At 48.8% G+C, this 18,596-nt stretch overlaps 1 protein-coding gene across 3 annotated transcripts; it reads right to left on the bottom strand.

Annotated features, from left to right (window-relative positions):
• Positions 1-1,314: 1,314 nt before the first annotated feature.
• MPL (MPL proto-oncogene, thrombopoietin receptor) lies at positions 1,315-13,902 on the bottom strand (the record flags this gene model as incomplete). Of its 3 annotated transcripts, none has more annotated exons than XM_082653286.1 (12): positions 1,315-1,859; positions 2,074-2,161; positions 4,241-4,337; positions 4,531-4,690; positions 6,597-6,739; positions 6,902-7,083; positions 11,257-11,383; positions 11,640-11,802; positions 12,234-12,502; positions 13,019-13,197; positions 13,538-13,670; positions 13,824-13,902. In XM_082653286.1, the coding sequence occupies 12 exons, from the start codon at positions 13,900-13,902 to the stop codon at positions 1,572-1,574; spliced, it is 1,908 nt and encodes a 635-aa protein (XP_082509412.1). The 3 variants fall into 3 exon arrangements, with proteins under 3 accessions (XP_082509412.1, XP_082509411.1, XP_082509413.1); XM_082653285.1 differs by having other exon boundaries at positions 12,204-12,502; XM_082653287.1 differs by lacking the exons at positions 1,315-1,859; positions 4,241-4,337; positions 4,531-4,690 and having other exon boundaries at positions 2,096-2,161; positions 12,204-12,502.
• Between the last annotated feature and the right edge of the window lie 4,694 nt (positions 13,903-18,596).

Genomic DNA, 18,596 nt, shown 5'->3' on the forward strand with positions numbered 1-18,596 from the left:
GAGTGAGGTTTGGGGGAAGGGGAGGGCAGACATAGGCTATTTGTTCCCCTGGCTCCGTCCCTGCCATATCCCCACAGGTTGGCTGTAGCTCTCTGCCACAGCTCCTGCCAGGCGGCCCTCTCTGTAGCTACTCTCTCCCTGTCTCATAACTACTCTCTCCCGTTACCCCTCGATGCCCAGGGTGGGGTGCGGTGGGTACCGGCTCCCAGCTGTTGTTAGCCCCGGGTTACTGCACTATTCCTTGATGGTTTTCCTAAATCCTGCCTCATCTTTATAAATATGCCCTTTATTAAACTCTCATCCAGATACCCAGACTGAGTGCGTTATCTATTTCTGCCAAGACCCTGACTGACACAGTGGGTATATTTGGAGTCAGCAAAAAATACTGTTTGCTTGAGAATTTGAATGGGTCAGGGGAATCCATAATCAGAATGGCTAAGCACATTTACTGCTGCATGTGAATGGCAGAGAGGATGAGAGGCATGGGGTTAAGGCGGCATTGTCCAGAAAGATTTCCTTCATTTAGAAAACATTTATTGAAGGCCTGCTACCATGCACCAAGCACTACTCCAGGTGCTGGGGGTGGGGGTTGAGGGAAGACAAATAAATCACAGCCCTTGCCCTCAAGGAGCTCACAATCTAGTAACAGAAGACAGACATGTAAACGGTTACTTGCATAAACCATTACAGGTGCTGTAGTAGAGGTCTGGGCTGGAGATAAGAACTTTGGAATGGTCAGCATATAGGGAAGGCAATGAGAACCGATGGGATTGGAGACTGTTAAGAATGGACTCTTGAGGGACTGCAGTAATTAAGGAGTGGAAGAGATTCCAGGATAAGATTAGGAAGGAATAATTACCATAGTTTAGACATATCAAACACTTACTATGTCCTAGTTACTGTGCTTTACTTAGATTATCTCACTAAATGCTCTTTACAACTCTATGGGGTTCTGTTATTATCCCTGTTTTATAGATGAGAAAATTAAGGCTCAAAGACTTTACTTGCTCAAGGCCATACAGCTAGCAAATGGGAAAGACAGGAATTGAACCCAGCTCTGACTCCAGAGCTTACGCGCTTAACTATTAGTATACTCAGAGAGGCCCTAGCAGAGCCAGGAGAGATGGTGATGTATGCAAGCCATGGAGGAGAGAATTTAAAGGAGAAATGAGTAGTCACCATGACAAATGACAACAGAGGGATCAAATGGATTGAGAATTAACAAAATATGATTGGATCTTGTGATGAGAAAAATTTGAGGTGAGTTTTGCCTGAGTAGTTTCATTAGCAGAGTGGTAGTAGGGGAATGAATTGAAGGAGTCTGAGGAGCAAATGGGAGTCAGGAAGTGGAGACTCCTTTTCAAGGAGTTTGGCATTAAAGAGGAGAGAGAAAGGAGGTGAAATTTAGAGAAGCTTAGTCAAATGAGCCTTGTCCTGGATTAATGTCAGCAGCAGTACTGAAAGATCAGTGTTATGAAGCCCAGCTAGGAGGGTAGACAACCGGGAAGGACGTGAGGTCTGAGATGGTTGTGTGTTGGGATGGGGTGGGTAGGGAAGTTCAGAAGGAAGGACTAGAGGGTTTGGATCTGTCCAGGGTACTGGGAGCGAGGGGCCTGCCAGCAGCTGAGTGGTAAGTAGGAATGGTTGGCGATGTGAGTGGTGCAGTAGGACCCTGTCTCAGCCATGCGTGGGCACACAGACAGGGGCATGGTCCCCAGGCAAGAAGGCTGCAATCCTCGGTAATCCATCTGGGCCTGGGAGGAACATAGGGGCAAGGGAGTCTTCTCTGAGGACCTGGGTACAATTTCAAGGAGGCTGGGTTCCACTTCCTCACAGGCATCTGAGACTGCAGCCTTGGGCTGGGAGAGATGGGAGAGGGGGGGAAGGGGTCTGGATTAGAGCAGGTCCTGTGGGAGCAGGACCTGGATTGTGTAGAAAGGAGGGTTCGGCTGGAGGTAGGGCCCAGGGATGGTATGCTGGTGGGCAAGGGCCTTGGAAAAGTTGTGTGGTAGGGCAAGGATCCAGCTCCACACAGGGCTGGTGGTGGGTGGTGGAGAGCAGGGGTGCACTCACCGGACTCAGGGCTGCAGTATCCCTAAGGTACTGGCCTAGGACCCGGTGCAGGTCTGGAACTGAGGGCCACAGGGCATGCCTCAGGCTCCTTGAGGAGAAGGAAGAGAAGGAGACTGAGTTGGGGGAGTGAGTTAGGAGGGGAGCCCTGAGGGGGGGCCGTGGGGGGAGGCAGTGAGGTGGGGGAGCACGCTTGGAGAGGTAACAGTGTAGTCAAGGCAGTAAAGTAAGGTAGTGGAGCATAGGTGAAAAGGAAACCTCTGGTGGTGGAGGGAACTCAGCAGTGCGGAGGTTCAAAAAAGGGATTTGAGTGTCCTCAAACACTCCTGCCTCAGGGCCTTTGCACTTCCTGTTCCCTCTGCCTGGAACACTTGATTTGTTCCCTCACTTCATTTAGGTTTCTGCTCAGACGTCGTCCTGACAGAGAGGCCTTCCCTGACTGCCCTAAAATAGAACCACCTCCCTTCCCCATCACTCTCTGTCTCCTGCTCTGCTTACTTTTCTTTATAGCACTTGACTTATTGTGTATTTATTAGATCCTTATATATATCACATATACGAGAATGTAAACTCCATGAGAGCAAAGAGTTTGTCTGTTTGCTCACTCCTGTAGCTCCAGGGTATAGAACAGTGTCTGGCTCATAATAGGTTCTCAAGAAATTAGTTGAATGAATGAATGGAGAGAACCAATGGGGCTTTTATTAAGTTACTGGGGAAGGTGGTCTCTCCAGGAAGAACGTGGATTAAGGTATGTTGGGGGAACCTCCAATTCCTTAGGCTCATATTTCCACATGGAGGGACTTTAGCTGAACGACATTTCAGGCCTCTTCTGTGACCTCACTCGTATCTCTCCAGGGAAGGAGGAGTGATGTATCTGGTAAATTGGGGAAAAGGAACTGAGTACGCCTGGTTCAGCAGCACCACCTCCCTCCTCTCTCCCAACTTTTTTGTTGGAGCTGGCTACTTGCATAGAGGCTGCATTGCGGTCTGCTCATACATATGAGTGGATTAAAAGCTCAAAGACATGTTCAAGGAGAGATGCAGCACAGAAGAGGGGCATCTAATCTAGCCTAGGGTCATCTAAAGAGGCCACGTGCAGGAGTTACCTTCTGAGCTGAGTCTTCAAGAATCGAGAGATGTTACCAACTGAAGGACTGAGGTGGTATGGATTCTGTCCTTCATGTTTATAACTTCCAATGACATTTCTCCTCAGCCTTAGTCTCCCCACACAAACAAGTCATTCATTAATAACATTTATTTAAGTGTGTGCTATTTAGCAGGCCCTGTGCTATCGATTTAAGGATGACCAAGTAAAGCATAGGGAAGACAGATAAAGAAATGAATGCAGTAAAATGCTTCTGGTACTATGGAAGAAGTCTGCATTGGGGCACAAAGAAAGTAGCCAATAGGGGAAGGTCAGGAAAGGTTTCCTAGGAGTTGGGGAAGAAAGTTATTTATAGATAAATGGGTATTAGTCATCCAGGGAGGATATTCCTGGCAGACGGGACATTATGTGCAAAGGCACTGAGAAGTAGAATCTCTTGACTTGGGGAGGAAATCACCAACAGTCTGGCAAGGCTGATGCACATGGTGGGAGGGTGGAAATCCTGGCAGGGGCCAGATTTTGCACAGCCTTCCTTGTCATTCTAGCGTCTGGACTTTATCCTGGGGCGCTAATAATGTGACTTAAGGAGGCGGAGTGACAAGTTCACGTGTGCAGTTTTAGAAAGATTATTCTGATGGCTGCGTGAGGCTAGATTGGAGGGAGAAGGGGCTCCGTTTTGGGGAGTCAGGTAGTGCCTGTACCGCTAGAGAAAGAGGGCTATTGTTTGAGCGAGCTTTAGGAGGTGGAATGACCAGACCAGACTGGATAAGGGCGACGGTGGCGCCTAAGTGTTCCGGCTTGGGTGACAGGGGGACAGTAGCCTTGTTATTGAGATGAGGAGTCACAAGGTGGGCCTGTTTGGGGTGTCCCGTATAGTGGGCATGTTAGAGTGTAAGGAGGCAGTGCGACTCCCGGGGAAGACGCCCTGGGAGCAGCTGACGCCACAGGTGTGGATGTGGGACTGTGCGGAGAGCGGGTGACATAGAGTGACGCGGGGATGCTTCCTTAGAGGCCGCTGGCCTCGCCCGGACCACGGCCCCGTCTCCCGCCTGACCGGAGCGGTACCTGTACTGCGCAGGAAACTGCCACCTCAGCAGCAGCAGGCCCAGGAGGGCGCTGACGCCCAGCACCAGGAGCAGAGCGGTCACCAAAAAGATCCAGGCTAATGGACAAAAGCAGTCAGATGTCGGGGGGCCACGCCTCGCAGGAGCCCCCCTCCCCGGTCCGCCAGGCCCCACCCGTCGCCGCCCCGGGGCGCCGGGTAAGTCGGCTCAGCCGCGGCCCCGCCCCTCGCTGCGCCAGCGCCCCTCCGCTCGCGCAGGCGCCGACCGCCTTTGCTCTGGCTCGGCCCTCACCGGTTTCGGAGGAGGTTTCCACCCTTACTGGGTCGGACCAGGCGCTCCAGGGCCCATGGAAGGTGGGGCCGTGGAGCCTGGCGCGCAGCTGTACACGGTAGCGGGAGCGCGGGCGCAGCTCTAAGGTCTCTCCCTGGGCCCCGAGAGGCGGCTCCAGCACCTGCGCAGAGGAGAAGCGGGCGGGTGGTCAGGCTCCCTGTCCGGGTGGGCCGGCGTCGGGGCCTCTAGAACTCGGCATCTGTTTGACCGAAATCCTACCGCGTTGAGTCCCCGGGGATTTCCCCCAGAGAGCCTCGCTGGCAGAAAACGGTCATCCCGGCGGAAGCTGGCTGGAGAGAACACCAGGACAGAGAGCCTCGCCCTGCCTGCGGCCTCGCCCAGCCTGGCGCGGTACACCCCCGTCACACAGACTCATCTACACAGAGTACTACTCATCCTGACACATATACATACGATAAACCGACAGAGATCTGGTACACACACAGTAACCAGGCACGCACCAGACCAGGTCGGCCGATGGAAACCCCGGACACGCTCAGATACTCGGAGCCACGTAGACCAGGCCACAAATAACATCCTCTGAGTAGGGGATGCCAGCACTGTGCTAGGTGCTGGGGGTACGAGGAGAGATTCCAAGCACAGGGAACAAGAATCGTGTGTACAAGCAGGGAGACATTATTAACTTGATCAGTTAGCAAACATGAAGAGTAAGACACCCAAACAAGTAAATAGTTACAAGAAATAATTAGTGCAATAATAATGATATAAGTAAGGTACCACGGGAGCACCAAGAAGAGTGTAATGCTGCCTGTTGCTTGATTGGAGGTTACAGAGTGTTCTGTGTACTAAGAGCATGCATGGGCCGGCTGGATGGTCAAAGGTGAGGTTAAGCCAGTGGTAGTAGGGACATGAGACCTATTAGTACAATAAACTCAACTAATTTGTTGATAAATAGAGGGAAGGGAAAAGGGAGAAGAGTCAAAGATAATTCCAGACTCGGGTAACTGGGTAAGTGTTGGTGCCACTGTCAGAGACAAGGAACAGGAGAGGTAAGTCTGAGGAAGAAATGCTGTATGCTTCTATTTTATTAGTTCAACAACAGTCAGAAATGATGAGTGGTAATGTCAGAGTAGTGGTTTCCTTGGAGGGTGTGCGTATGTGACCTGCGGGCGTGAGACGCTTCTGGGGTGCTAGAAGTAATCTCTGTCTTGATCTGGGTAATGGTTACATGGCTGTATACACATGTACAAATTAATCAGTGGTATATTTAAGATTTGTGTTACTTTATGTAACTTATACTTCAGTAAAAAAGTAAAATAAGTTTGGGGAAGAAGATGAGTTCAGTTTTGGATATACTGAGTCTGAAATGCCCTGGGGGCTTTTAGATAGAGCTGTCTGGTAAGAAGTTGTATATACATGTGGTGAATGAGAATAAAAGTAAAGAAAGAAACTAATATTTAATGAATATTGAGCACCTTCTATCTGCCAGACAGTATGCTAAATATTTATATATTTAATTTTTACTGTAACTCTGGAAAGTACATAGCTTTATCCCCATTTCACCAGTGAGGAAATTGAGACTTCAAAAATTTATGTAATTCACCTATGGTATAGAAGTTCCTTTTCATATGGGTGTTGGAGTGATAAGTTTGGGATGGTTAACGTATAGTCATTGAAACCACAGAGTTGAAGCACTCACTTAGGGAGAGCATATATATTTATCTAGAGGAGAAAAGAGTCTAGGATGGGACTGTTGGAAGCACAACCTATTAAGGAAGTGTAGAAAGGAGGAGCCAGGAAAAGAGCGAGGAGGTTCAGTCAGAGAGGTGGTACGAGAATCAGGAGAGACTGATATCCCAAAAGCAAAGGAAGGAGAAAATTTTAAATAGGAGTAGTCAGCATGTCAGATGCCAAAGAGAGATTAAGATACCAGCTGAATCAGATAAAACATAGATAAACAAGCTCAGACGTGAATACACAGACACCTTCACTCCTGATAACAGATACAGTGAAAGTCAGGGATACCCTGATTATGAGGTCTGGGGGCATTTGTTCCTTGACTGTACCTTCCAGTCCTGATGGCCTTCTCCTGTGTATCGGAGCTGATAGCAGGTCTCTTGTGCTGCCCAGGGTGATGGGTGCTGCCATTCCAGTTCCAGCTGCCCGCTGGAGACCTCCCTCCAGTGTAAGTTTGGAGTGGGAATGAGCACTACAGGGACATCAGCAGGGACTGGCCTAAGCCCTTCTGTGCATGAGACATCATGTCACCAGGGCCACGGGTCAGAAGTATCAGAGTTGGTGATCCTGGGCATGGGGTCAGATATGGTAGAGGTGGGAACTACGTGGGAGGAGAAGGGGAGAAAGTTCTTACCAGCCTGATGGATCCAGAAAGGGGAGCCCAGGTAGTTGTGAATGGCACCCTGGGCTGTGGTCACCTCCACAAGGATGTGAATAGCACTGTCATTTCGTGACTTGAAGTGGCAGCGGGAGAACTGGGAGGGCTGTGATCCTGGATTTTTCTTCTGCTCTTCACACTTCTCCCAGACGGGGTCCCTACGAATCAGTCCCATAGAGTCATTGAATCAGGCTTGCCTCAGAGACTAATCCTCATATCCCCCATCCCACAGGGGACTGGATTATAATCTAACTTGTTCTTTGGATGGGCCTACAGGGCTTTCTCTCCCGTGTCATAATGTTTGGTTTTCTGAGGTTTGTTTTGGTGTCCAGCCTCTTCTTGAGAAAAGAGCTAGATGAGATAGGAAAATAGCATATGGGCTATAGAGTTTGGGTCTTGGCTTATTGGTGTATAACTCTGGGCAAATTACTTGATTTATCTCTGCCTCAGTTTCCTCATTTGTGAAATGGGTTAATAATGCCTACTTTGAATGTTATTATTTCAGAGATTAAAGAGCTTTCATCTTTCTGGAGGAAAACATGTTTTTAAACTGTTCTCATCAGGCGGCCCTCTTAGTCACCTCTAAATGTTATTTTATTAATAGATTATTACAACAGCCTCCTAACTAGCTTTTCTGCCTCCATTTCTGCCACTCGCTTCAGTTTACTCTCCACACAGCAACAAGATCCAAAGTGTTGATCTGATAATGTCCAGAATATCTGACACATCTGTCCATTTATTTTGATCTTTACCACAGCTGCATTAGATGAAACCATTATCCATTGCCTGGATTAAGGCAAATTTCTAACTGGTGATCCTGCTTCCACTCTTACTTCTTTTTAATTGCACAAAGAAACATCTTTTTGAAATGTAAATCATATCATGTCACTCTTTTGCTTAAAATCCTTCAATGACTCCCCATCCCCCTTGGAATAAAATCCAAACTCCATACCAGAGCCTATAGGACTCCATACGGCTGAGTTCCTCCCTCCCTCCCCATTCTCATCTCCTACAATTCTCACACCAGTTTACCACCCTTCATGCACGCAGGCCTTCTCTCTGTGCAGCAGATATACCAGATGACCTGTCTTTGCAGCTCACCTTGTCCTGGGTTGCCCTGCCTCTAGATCTCACGTGACTCACTTCTTCTTGCCACTTGGGTCTCAGCTCACCTGTCACGTCCTTGGCAAGGCTTTCTCCGACCACTCAGGTGAAATTAGCACCCCTCCCCCACCCTCCCACTTAGTCTCTATCATATAACCTTGTTCCTTTATTTCTTTACTTGTTTCTCACCCCCTCTTCCCTTCTCCCGACTAAAATGGAAGCCCCAACAATGCCAGAAGCTTTTCTGTTTTGTCACTCTATCCCCAGTGCCTGGAACATAGTCGCCTTCGATAATTGTTTATTGAACAAATAAATCCTGCCTCCTTCCTGATTATAACCCCTAAATGACTAGCTATTACTAAAATTGTTTATCGTTTTATATTTTTTTATGTTTACTAATTTATTCAACAAATAATTGATACTATGTGCCAGGCACTGTGATAGGCCCTATGAATACACAGAGTAATAATTTTCAAGGACCTGTCATTTCAATGGGAAAGGTAGAAAAACAAACAGATGATATTTTTCTGTGATGTGCACGGGCTGGCTTGGGAATATCAAGGAGGATCATCTAACCCAGATGGGGAGGGTCAGAGGATAGTTCCCGTGCAAGGCGGTGCTTAGACTGAGTCCTGGACTCGAAACAGGACAGGCAAAGGGGACAGACAGACATCCCAGGCACATGCTTGTGCACAGATAAGAGATATGGTACTCTGGGGGAATTCTAAGTGGTGCAGAATGCTTTTAGCATAGAGGGTCTGGTGGGGAGTGGTAAATGTGAGCAGACCAAGGTCATGGATGGCCTTATTGCCTTTCTAAGGAGCGTAAACTTAATCTTGCAGTAATGATGGAGACGTTTAAAGATTTTAAACAGGAATTGTCGTCATTAGCTTTGTACTTTAGGAAAGTCACTCTAACTGCAGTTTGTAAGAGAGGACTTGTGAGGGTGCACTAGAAGCAGAGAAATTTATTAGGACAATGTTATGGTATTTTACATGCAAAGTTATGAGGATCTGAAAGTAGGGTTGTGGTAGTTGGGGTAGAGGAAATAGATGGATTCAAGGGATACTGTACAGGTAGAAATGACAAGCGTTTCTGATTGGATATGGAGGGTGTAGAAATGGCAGAGGTTCAGGGTGGAAAACTGATTTGATAGCAGGATGGACAAGAAGAGGAGGAGCAGGTTTTGGTAGGGAATATGTGAATTCGGTTTTGCCACCTTTTGATCCATTCATGGCCCCTCCATACTGTGGAAATCTGTGCAGTTATTAAAAAGAATGCGTTACATCTTTTTGTAATGATCTCCAAGACATATTTTTAAGTAAAAAAGTAAGTTACTAAATCATACATATAATGTGATCCAATTTATATTGAAAATTGAATATTGTGTATAGACATATGTAAATGCATGTAAAATCTGGAAGAATACATTAAAACTGTTAATAGTGGGTTTTTTCATTATTCATTCATTCAACAATTTTTTTTTACTGAGCATCTACTGTATTCCAGGCACCGTGTGAGTTGAGAACATATTGGTGAGTAAAAGCAGACACTGACTTTGCCCTCATGGATCATGTATAGTCAAGATCAGCCTTTCTCAACTGGAACTCTGAGACAGAATTTTGTCATCAATCAAATAACCATGGAACTTCCCTGATGGCACAGTGGTTAAGAATCTGCCTGCCAATGCAGGGGACACGTGTTCGATCCCTGGTCCAGGAAGATCCCACATGCAGCGGAGTAACTAAGCCCACGAGCCACAACTACTGAGCCCACGTGCCGCAACTACTGAAGCCCGCGCGCCTAGAGCCCGTGCTCTGCAACAAGAGAAGCCACTGCAATGAGAAGCCCTCGTACTGCAACAAAGAGTAGCCCCCACTCACCGCAACTAGAGAAAGCCTGCGCACAGCAACGAAGACCCAACGCAGCCAAAAGAAAAAACTATGTGAGGTATCAATGTAAAATTGTAACTATTATAAGTATTTAAGAAGGAGAGGTACGTGGTACAACAAGGATGTATAATAGTGCCATTGGACCTAAGGAGGAAGGTCAGGGGAGGGCTCCCTGAGGAGGTGACATTTGAGTTGAGATCTGAAGGATAAATAAAGGTTAAGTAAAGATAGGAGAGTTGGGTAAACAGCATGTGCAAAGATCCAGAGGCAGGAGGGGACATGGCAGGTAGGGGGAACAAAATAGGCCAGTACTGGAGCACAGAGCACAAAAGGCAGCATAGTGTAAGATGAAACTGAAGGCATTGGTAGGGGCTGAGCCTTTTAGAACTTTACACGGTCACAGTAGTGTTCTCTTCTTTGTCCTAAGATCAATGGAAGCTGTGGACCTTGGAAGAGTTTTAAGCAGAGGATGTTGTATTTATTTTTGCACTTTTATTTCTTTATTTATTTTTAAAGATTTGATGTGGGCCGTTTTTAAAGTCTTTATTGAATTTGTTACAATACTGCTTCTGTTTTATGTTTTGGTTTTTTTGGCCGCGAGGCATGTGGGATCTTAGCTCCCCAACCAGGGATCGAACCCGCACCCCCTACATTGGAAGGCGAAGTCTTAACCACTGGACCGCCAGGGCAGTCCCTATTTTTTGCACTTTTAAAAAATCACTCCAGCTCCTGTGTGGAGAATGTTTTGGAGGATCCAAGAAGTGATCAGTTAATAAGACTTCTCAATAGCCTAAGTGAGAGATGATGATGGCTTGTACTAGGATGATGGCAGTGAAGAAGAAAAGTGGACAGATTCTAGAGATGTTTAACAGGTAAAATCAGTAAGACTCGGTTATATACTTGATATGAAGGAAGTAACAGGTCAGTGAGGTGTTTGGTGGAAATTCTTGAAGGCCAGGCGAAGTTTTGCTTGGATCTGATAGATAGTGAAAAGCTGCAGTGCATATTTGAGTAGGGAAAGGCCATGCAAAGTTTGAGTTTAACAAAAGCCAGTCTGTCAGCAGCATGGGGGGTAAATCGGAGGTAGATGAGAATGTAGGCTGCTGGAATGGTCCAGGTGACATGATTAAAGCTGCATGAAACCAAGGCATTCCCAGCGAGTATGAAGAGAGGTTGAAAAGATACAATACCCATTGGAGGATGAGAGCATGGAGGCTGTTTGGTTTGGCGGACAAGGGAGGGGAGTGAAGAGGACCAGGACAATCTCTCCCTTCTTTCTGCAAGGTTGTGCTTCTCTCCCATGACATCAAGCTCAGTCAACAGTTCAGTTCTCACCTGTCTCTGGGGCAGCACCATGCCCTGCTGTGGTAGAAGAAGCCTTGGGAGCTAGCATGGTCCTGTTGCTGCCACTGACAGGTAACATTCTTCAGGTCCAAGGTAAAGCATTGCAGTCCAATTTCCACTGGGGTCAGAGAAGGAAGTCCCATCAGAGCCCACGTGCTCCTACTCTATAGGGTGTCCAGATCATCTTTACACACGTAACTTGGAACATTTACTCCTATTCTGTCTTTTCTCCCTGAACATAGTTCATTCTGTCCAGTGGCAAGTTTGAGGTCATCAGGAAGGACCATGGTTTGCAGAGCTTCCATATCCAGCCCAGGCCTCTCTAGAGATCTTTTCTATCTCCTCCCCATCTCCCCATTCCTTTGTTGACTCACCTGCATCCCCAGGCAGGTCCACGGTCACAGGGAGGGACCAAGATCCCCAAGAGCCACGGAGGGAGACCCCATCAGGTTGGCTGCGTAGCTGGAGCCAGTAGGAGTTCCCAGGCTGGAGCCCTGAGAGGAGGCAGCTTCCACCCTTCACTGTCAGAGATGGAGCCTTGGGAGAAGAATCCCAGCCTCAGAATCTAGGTCTGCCTCTCAGCCGAGAGAGCCTCCACCTCTTATATCTGAAGCCCCACAACATGCCTGTGGAGAGACACTCAGTTCTTCACCGGATAGATATGCACACAGGCTGGGAGCCAGGTCAGTGGGTTTCGGGTGGAGTTCAGGGCTTTTTAGGGAAATCCCCATTAACCTGGAGGCCTGAAGCTCTCAATCTTGTTGGTATGAATGACCCAAAGTGGGAGATCCCTAAATAGACATGGCTCCTAATCAGAGCCTATACTAACTCTCTAAGGACCAACCCAGTCTGGAATCCCCGAAGTATGGCCTATCCTTTCTTGGGGGCAGAATTGTGGGCAGGAGATCGGGAGGTGGAGCAGAAGAAGGCCAGGATACTTCTCTAGTTGTGGGGGTCTGCTCTGGTACATCCTGTTGGGGCATCACGGGCTGAGCACACGGAGACTCGTCCGGAGCTGGGGCTAGGTTTGGTCTCCGCAGAGCTGGGCAGCAGGTTTCTGTGGACAGCAGCAGTGTGACTGTGGGACCCGTGGAGTTCCTTGGATCCTTGGGGCCATAGCGGAGTTCGTGCCTCAGAAATTCACTGATTTCGGGAGCTGGGACCTCCCAGCTGATCTGAAGTTCCCCTGGCTGGCTCCCTCCCATGGCCTTGATGAGGCTGGGGGGACCTGGCAGGCCTGAAGGTGAGACAGGGCACGTGAGAACTCTTTGGGGGCCACAGTCTACAGCTCAACCCACGGACTGTGGAGAGGGGATGCTGGAGGCTGGATTGAGGGCAGCCCCGGGGGCAGGGCAGGGAGGCTCCTTATCCTGTTCTCCTGTCCTCAGAACAGTGACCTCGTTGCACGTTTGTTAGGCTCGGTGCTCCTCAAGAGCAGGGACCTCTCTTCATCTGTGCATCCTTTCCACCTAGCACAGTGCCTGGCACATGGTAGGTATTCTGTAACTGATGAATGAGTGAGTCAATGAATAGGTTAATGATGGGAAAGTCAGGGTGTCTCTGGTGTGAAATGAAGTCTAGCTCTGGATGCTGAGGCTAAGAGGAATGAGAAAGGGGTCTTGAGGTGCCTCTGGGGGTCTGGTAGTGGGGGGACATCCACATCGTCTTGAAAGAGCACAGCTCAGTCTGATTCTAGGAGCTGGCCTGAGGGCAGCAAACGGGGGGGCCAGGATGACAGGAGGATGGTTCGTACCCACACTATCCACAGAGAGCACCCGCTGGGTCAGATTCTGGTTCAGAAACACGTTCTTCACCCAGAGGTGCAGTTGAGAGAAGAGGCGCACTTCATCCTGGGCTGGAAACTGGCACACGTACCGGGTTCCAAAGGGCAGCACACGCTGGGAACTCAGGGGGCAGGCACGGGGCTTCTCCCTGTGGGCACAGGAGAAGTCCGTCCTACCTACACGGCCACCTGTTCAGCCCTGAGGACCCAGGTCTGGGCCCAAACCCAAGTTCTATTTCCAATACTGCCATTTTTCTTCTCAGTGCCTGGGTGGGATTAGGGGTTACGTAGAGGGTGTGAGCTGGGTGTATCCAAAGCACATCTGTTCATTAAGTGGCTACTTAGGGCATGTACTTGGAGGAGTCCTCTGATAGCGCCAAAGGCAGGGAAGCTACTGGAATGGGGCTCAGCTGTGGTATGTACAGGACAGATACAGGGGAGTGGTACATACATGGTACATATATATGATATATATGATGCAGCACATACCCTGGGTAGGCATACAGCAGCTGATATATTTCACTGGGCGCTGCTTCTTCCTCATCCCAGAAGCAAGTGAGGTCCTCAAATGTTCGGGAGAAACAGTTCAGGGACTCTGAGTCCGAGGCCAGCAAGGAGGCATCTGAGGAATAGCTGGTGAGTTGGGCTCTGGGTCCTCCCTGGTGTGTTTGTGGGCAAGAGTCGGGGACCAATGGGAGCCTCCTACTTTGCACATCCCCCTCCCAGGGCTCCCTCTTCCTGGGTGTAGGTGATCTCCACCCTCCACATACCTCACCTTGGCTGGTGACTTGTGCCAGGTTTTGGGGGGCCGGGAGGAGGCAGGAGATGACCACCAAGAGGGCCCAGGAGGGCATCTTCTCCGGCACTGTGTGCCTGCCTTAGCCCATCCTCCCTGCAGGAAGCCGGGCCCCAATCCCCTCCCGGGCCAGCCCCTCAGGTTCCTGTCAGATACAGCCCCACGTCCTGTCCCTGTCCCTGCCCCTGTGGGGCCCATCCAGACCACACTGGGGCCGGGGGCCAGGGGAGGGGGTGTGGGAGTGGGCAGGAGGGTAGGAAGAATTTGAAAGAGAGGATACAGACCTTTGGTGGGAGGGAGATGGGGGGGTTACATTTTTTTGACCATGTACCAAAAGCAGAGTAAGCCTCTATGTGTGTCCACGTTCACTGCTGTGGAAGGGTGTATCATGAGCATGGAGAGCAACATTCACTGAGTGCTACTTACAGTGCTGCCATGTGTTAAGCACTTTATATCTACTGACTCAGCTAACCCTCACAATAGTCTTATTATTTCCATTAGAGTGATGAGGAAACTGAGATGCAAATAAAGACTTGCCTAAGATGACACACCTCCTAAGAGGTAAAGCTCAGGACATCAAGCTTCAGAACCCAAGTGCTTGACAACCATACCAGTGCCGCTGGAAGGTGTAATTTGCCAAGAAACGACTGTCTGCCTTGCAACTGTGACAAAATGGTGGCTCTTTCCACTCTAATAGGTTCTGTCACTTTGTGCACAAATAAACACGTTCTCCTGGGAACTACACAACAGCCTCCATTGTGGGGACCCTCCACAGCTGCCTTTCATCCTTTGCTACTCAAAGTGTGGTCCATGGATCAGCAGCAAGAGCATTCCCTGGGAGTGTCTTACAAATGCAGACTCTTGGGCCCCGCCCCAGACCTTCTAAAACAGAATCTGCACTCTCTCCAAATTCCCAGATGATGCGAATACATATTAAAGCTTGAGACGCTCTGGTCTTCGGCACTTTTATCAGGTTGGCTCAGAATCAAGGGGTGGTTGGTCTCAGTCCTCCAGCTTGAGCTCATCTTCACATTAGTAGCGGAAGAGTGGGTGTGATCCCTTCTCTGTAGCCCAGGCCCCCTCCTGGGACTGCTCTGACTGGTAGCTTTTATGCCGATTCTCAGGAGCTTTGACTCTTGCAGGGCATGGGGCCAGTGTAGACCATATTAACTCCCACATTTAGCCCCTCTGGCTTCAGCTGGGGCGCCCCTTCCTGGCTTTACAGAGTTAGTATCCTCAATATCACTTTTCTCTCTTCCTCCTGAATTAATGCTACTAACAGAGAATTGTGGGAAGGGGTAGGAGGAGGGACATGGAAACCTACAGCTCCCCTGTGAAGTCTTAGCTTCTCTCGCACCATTTCTCTGCAAGAAGTCCCTGAGGCTAGGTTTGTCCCGATTCCTGTTCAGTTCTCAAGTTCCAAGGACCAGCTTCCTTTGCCCAACGGGGGTGACTTTGGACGCCTCTCCCAGACCCCAATCAAGGGCCACCCAACCTCTGCCGGGTCAAGTGAGAGGGGAAACAACTCTAATGTTCATGCAGTCCCATGGCTTTGATGCTGTGTATGTGCTGATGGCTTCAAAATATCTCTAGCTGCGACTCCCCCTCCTGGGGTCCAGATCTGGATCACCAACTGCCTACTTGGCATCTCTGCTTATGTGTCTAATGGGCATCTTATACTTAACGATGGCCAAAGTAAAACTCTTGATTCTGGTTCCCACCCCTAAACCTGTTTTGTTTCCTCTAGTCTTACCCACACTGTAAGTGGCACTACCATCTACTCAGTTGATCAAACCAGAAACCTCAGTGCTCCTTGATTCCTGTCTTCCTCTTACCCTACATTCAATTCATTAGCAAGTCCTGCCAGATAGTCTTTCAAAATGCACCCTGAACTTGCACCACCTCCACTGCTACCATCCTAGTCCGTCCAAGTCTGGATCACTGAGTAACTTCCTAACTAACTCCACTCTTAACCCCTCCGGCAGATCCTCCACAGAACGGGAGTGAGATGTTTAAAATGCAAATCAGATTTCTTCACTCCCCTGCTGAAAACCCCTAACGGTTTCCTACTGCACTTAGAATAAAATCCAGACACCTCCTAGAGGCACACAAGGTCCTGCCTGATCCGGCCCCTGCCTACTTAGATCCCATCTCCACCAGCCGCAATAACCTCACTGTGTCTCTCATCTTAATCCTTCTCATGCTCAACCTTTCTGCAGCTGATACTCTCCTCCTTCCTTGTGTTCTGCAATGTGTCACCTTCTCCTGGTTTCCTCCTGCTTCTGTAATGTTCCCTCCCAGTTTCTCTCTCTCTTTGCTCTTTCTCTTAAATGTTGGTGTTCCCCAGATGTCCTTGTTTCCCCCTTCATATTCCCCGAGTGGTCTCACGGCTTCAGTTCCATCTATATACCAGTAACTCTCAAGGTTTTATCACTCTTTTGAACTTCAAGTTCTCACTTACTTATTAGACATCTTGAGTTGTTGCTCCATGGGCACTTCAAGCTCACCGTGTCCCAAACAGAGCTATTCCTACCTCCCATGCAGCCTATCGGATCTTCCCTTCCTATGTTTGCATCTCACCATAGGCGACCTGGGTGTTATCCTCAAATTTTCATTCTCCCTCTACGCCTGCATCCAGGTCTTACCAAGTCCTATGACCTTCACAGGGAGGCAGCATAATAGTGTTTAGGGGTGAGGGCCCACAAGTCAAGGGGCTGGTTTACTACCATCAGAGAGTTGAGTTGGGGCCTTTCTGCTTCTGCGTGGAAGGACGACCAACTACCTGTCCCTGTCATTTTGCCATTTTTTTCTGCTTCCACACAGCTGGAAAGAGATGCCTTCCCCAATCCTTTGCTTTTTTAGAATATTAAACAGAGACTGGAATAGCCCTAGGTGAAAGGAGATCACTTAGATCTGCTACTCTCCGGTCAGGGGCCAATGGGTCCAGCCCAGGTCAGCAGGCCTAGGCTTTTCTGTTTGGATATAAGGCCAAAGCCCTGGCGTATCAAAGTCTGTATTTGATCTCTGTGCAGCTGCTGCTGAGAGAACTCAAGGGGTTGCTGGGTGCGGACTGGCTCAGGCCGTAGTGTGCTGTTGGACTGCTCTCTGGGGCTGGGGGATGGGAGCCCGTTGGGTAGCATTTGCTGCTCTTTGTGGTATAAATACTCCCACACGGCCAATTTCAAGCTACTAATGTGATATCCCTGAACAGTGAGTGGGAAGAGAATCGGGCTCTCAGGGGCCCATGCCTGTGCCCTTGCCCTCTCCCTCCCAATTTTCCCAGATTTCCCAACATCTGTCATTTTCTTCCAGTCAGAAAGCCAGGGAGAGGTAGCTCTGGGCACTTGGTTTCTCCCTCTCCCCGTCTCTTTCCCAGCGTTGCCAAGCTTCTCTCCAGAACCATTGTTCCATTGACGCCTGGAGCAGTGTGTCAGAGCACTGTGGTTTCCCCACACCTTTTTCAGTGTTATATTTGCTATTCCCATAGTTGACAAATGGTCTCTCCTTATTCAGTACTTTTTCTAAAGCTCGAATTTGCTTTTATTCTTTCCCTGCTTAAAATCCTTTTGTGATCGTTTGGACCAAGGTTCATCTCTCGATGCTAGAACTAAAGTCCTTAAACCTCTCATCTTCCTGTTCCTGGACTCTCTCCCTCATGATGCTCCCTTCACTCTTTCCCAAACCCTGCCACAGGCCCTGCTTCCTTGCTTCCCCAAGCACAGAACCCTCCAAACTCTCAGCCTGTTGGAGCTGTCTTTGTGATTCAAGTCATTACTTCTTGGGACTCTTATCCCCCAACTATATGTAATGGGGAAAAAAGCCTAACTTAAAAAGAAAAATGCAATTTCACATTCCTTTCAGAGGCCTTGTAACTGTTTTGTGACCAGAAGCAACCTGGTGACACTTTGGGCATAGGAAGGAGTTAGAGAGCTGAATTTGCCAAATATGAAATTAATGAGAATTTTGGAGTGTATTGTGGTAACTCCAGAGAAAAAAGGAGGAGAGCTAGCAAGTGAAAGATAGCAGCCTGAGGGAAAGAAATCTTCACCAGTGAGAAATTCCAGTAGAAGGACTGTTGGAGGAAAATTTCAGAACAGTGATGCTTAATACTCAGTTTTAAGTTTACTTCCTATTCTGTGAAAGCTTAGCTTCCCTAAAGCATCCCCAAACACTCAGTAGAGGCCTTCTGTAGCAAAACCCTATATTCACGGTGTTTTAGGAACAAAGGGAGAAAGGTAATGATACCTGTGGAGTCAAGAGAGGATGGCAGCCACAGAAAGTGAGCAATCCAGTGACCAAGAATTTAGCAAGAGCAGGAATTCAGACTGAGGGGTGATCATGAGGATGTACTAGAGTCCTAGTCAGAATAGATGAGGGCATGGACTTCCCAGAGGATCGGAATAGGGACTGGGCTATTCTCATTGGATGTAAAGGGAAAAGGTGACACCAAAGCGTTGCAAGCCTTGAGGACATTTGGGTTACACACACACAATCTTTCTTTCCTCTGAGTCCCCCCAGGATTTTGTGCCCCTGTGAGGGTGCTTTTATACATAAACATCTGTGCACACCTCCCTCTCAGCGAGACAAGATGTGAACCCTGCCAAGAGGGGACTGTCATCTTAGCTCACTCATCCTGGGGTAAAAGTCGGGTGGGAGTGGGCCAGCCTCTTCCTCCCTGATTCCCTGTCCCACCAGCTACCATTAAAGAGCACTTGCTGGGCTTCCCTGGTGGCGCAGTGGTTGAGGGTCCGC

Source organism: Grampus griseus, assembly GCF_964374135.1.
Source record: "Grampus griseus genome assembly, chromosome: 1".
In the NCBI taxonomy this organism is placed as follows: Eukaryota; Metazoa; Chordata; class Mammalia; order Artiodactyla; family Delphinidae; genus Grampus; species Grampus griseus.